At 44.1% G+C, this 2861-nt stretch overlaps 1 protein-coding gene across 1 annotated transcript in view; it reads left to right on the top strand.

Annotated features, from left to right (window-relative positions):
• The window catches only part of AMOT (angiomotin), a 50711-nt gene that overhangs the window by 12795 nt on the left and 35055 nt on the right, over positions 1–2861 (top strand). Inside the window, exon 5 of the mRNA XM_077761940.1 lies at positions 2080–2225. Within this exon, the coding sequence (XP_077618066.1) occupies positions 2080–2225 (146 nt within the window). The remainder of the gene's footprint in view (positions 1–2079; positions 2226–2861) is intronic.

Raw genomic sequence — 2861 nt, forward strand, 5'->3', positions numbered from 1 at the left:
TTCTCTTAATGTTGAAGGGATTTTATTGTTGAAGGCTCCATGTGCTGGCTCCAGGAGAGATGGGATCAACATGCAGGATTGATGATTAGTGTTTGGAATACCTGATCTGCACCTGCGGCTCCCTTAGTTCAACACCCTGTATTATATCATATTGTCACATGTTGGCAGACTCCAACATGTAGCAGCTACAGGAGGACCCGCTGCTAGCCCTGAACTAGTGAGTGGTTGCAGAGTTGGAGGATAGGGAGGAGGGCAGAACTATGTCTTCCTCATAATACTGTTTCCTTTGTCTGGAAATACTCCGAGGACCGTGACAATGAACTAATCCTCTTCTTTATCGGTCCCTAATAGACTCCACCCAGCTAGACAATGCCTCATTCTTTCCAATTGCCACAATAAAACCAGCAATATAAACTATGCAGTGGATTGAGTCCACAGAGGGAAACAGATGAACTACCCTCACTTCTGCAGATGTCCGTAATTGGTGTTCCCTACCCCCAGCCTCCCTCACTGTGGTTCCCAGCTAGAGTAGTGCATGGTGGGGACTTGTCAGGCTCCATCCTTGCTGGGCCTCCACATGACCCTTTCAAGTCATTCCATGCGGCTTCTAGTCAGCTTTTACAAGTTTGTTTGATCTTCACTTAGAATATCCCCCTCCCTTCCCGAGTTGCTCTGTTGTGCTCTGACCTCAGAAGTGGGGCTTTTTTTCTCCTCATTTCCCTGGGCCTCCTGTTCCTTTGTCAGTATGTGTTAGAGGGAAGAATGTAGTTTTTCTGGTGTCATCAGTACCTCGTGAAAATTGTTGTGAAGTTGCCTTTGTGGTGTCACCGTTAACCCTGGAAGTTAGTTCACTGGTGGAGAAGATGGCAGCCTCCCAGGACAAAACAAAACAAAACTAAAGAGAAAATGTATGAATTCTTTCCCTGGATCTGCTAGTTCATATTCCTCCATGTGTGGCAATGGTATTTCAGGTGTCCTACCAGCTATGCTACTGGTTTATAAAATGTGGGAATTTAGTAGGAAAAAAATGTATTCACAACAGGGTGAGAGATTGTCGAATGGAAAAATGGACTCTGCTTAGCAAGCAGGGAAGAAGGCATGACTTGCAGCCCTTTAGTTCTTTTCACTTTTGGGCATCGACAGGGTGCTGCATGGTTGGAATTGGGGTAAGAGCCAAGAAAGCCCTCTTGAAAAGCCTCCCTGGGGAATGTGCTCCAGTTACGTTAGAGAGACCAAACCAGCTCAACCCTAGGAGAAAGCAGTCTCGTTAGAGTTTAGAACAGCCTGACCTTAAGTATGGGCTCCACTGTGTACTCATTTACTAATTGTGAGACCGGGTANACTCCTCTGAGGATAAAGTTAGTACAATACTTGGTATGCAGTAAGTATTCAACAAATGTTCATTTCTTTCCAAATTACAACTATATGGGTATGTAAAGTCAGAGCAGGAGGGAGCGTGGGGCTGTCCTGTTAAAGTTTCTCTTACAAACTTAAGTATCACGGTCTGCAGAGGAAAGGCACCTTAACCTCCAAGTGAGAATCAAAATGGTTCCTTTGCGTTTCTGGTATGAGGTCTATAAAAGGGGAGGGACTTAGAAAAGCAGGGGGGATATCTACATGTGTCATGGTCATTTGTACCTCCAAGGCAATCCTGGATTTATTTCAATTAGAAAATAATGCTAGTGAGTAAAGAGTGGGATTTGAAGTTTTATACATTCTATGGAATACCATTTTTAGATTGGTTTAATATATTGTCTTGAGGAGACAGCTGGGAAAATTTTGGGGGGCTCAATTGTTCTTTTGCCAATATAAGACCGCTTGAGGAAATAAAATTGAAGACCCAAGCTTGTCTGCTCTCCTGTGTGTGTGTGTGTGTGTGTATTCTTTGCATAATACCTTTCAAAAACATTTTTACATACACTTTCACATTTCTTCTGTATAAANGTCCCGATCTCGGGTATCCTGGTTCATTTAGCTGTGTGTTAGAGGATATCTAGTAGGGTATGATTGTCAGTCTTGCTTAGGTAAGCTTTTGAGCCAGCTCCAGAATGGCGGTATTGATAATTCATGTCTTGATAGATAAGGAAAGCCAGAGGGAGAAGGAGAAGCTGGAGGCCGAGCTGGCCACTGCCCGTTCTACAAATGAGGACCAACGACGACACATTGAAATCCGAGACCAGGCCCTGAGCAACGCCCAGGCCAAGGTGGTTAAGCTGGAGGAAGAGGTATGTGTGGTTTCCTTAGGTAGAATATGAGCCCCAAGGAGGGGGAGAGCTGGCAAATCAGGGGCACTGGGGACTCCCCATTTTGGTGAACTGGCAGCTATGCTATCCCCCAGCATGAAGGTACCATATGCTACTTCTACTTACAGTTGTCCTCATGTGAGTGGACTTTGATTTTCTTCTTCTTCTCTGCAAGTCCTTTTCTTTGGTTCCAGAATAGGAAATTACCAAGGTCAAGAAGTAATTTCCATTTGCTCATTCATCTAATAAACTGACAACCCCCCTCCAAGTTCTTACTATGGACCCAGCCCTGCCTTCGGCCTATGACAGATACATATTCTTTTAAAAATTCCTGCCCTTAGAGAGCTTTAAAGCTTTATTTCAGAAGGGCTAAAAAATGACTCCAGATATTTTAAAATAGTCCAACAATCTTAAAATCAAAATGGTCCTTGTCTCCCCATGCTCAGTGGGAAGTTGGTCCTCTCGGGTTAAAAAAGAAAGAATCTTGATGGGTAGGCCTCTCTTCTAGGATTTATTTTGCAGATTGGTTTTGAAATAGAAGCAATCTTGAGGGGCTCTGGGACAGGATGGGTTCCAGGGAAAACTTACAGTTTATGGCAGGACAAGAACTGTGCCCTG

This window comes from Crocuta crocuta, unplaced genomic scaffold (genome assembly GCF_008692635.1).
Source record: "Crocuta crocuta isolate KB4526 unplaced genomic scaffold, BGI_CrCroc_1.0 scaffold1230, whole genome shotgun sequence".
NCBI lineage: Eukaryota > Metazoa > Chordata > Mammalia > Carnivora > Hyaenidae > Crocuta > Crocuta crocuta.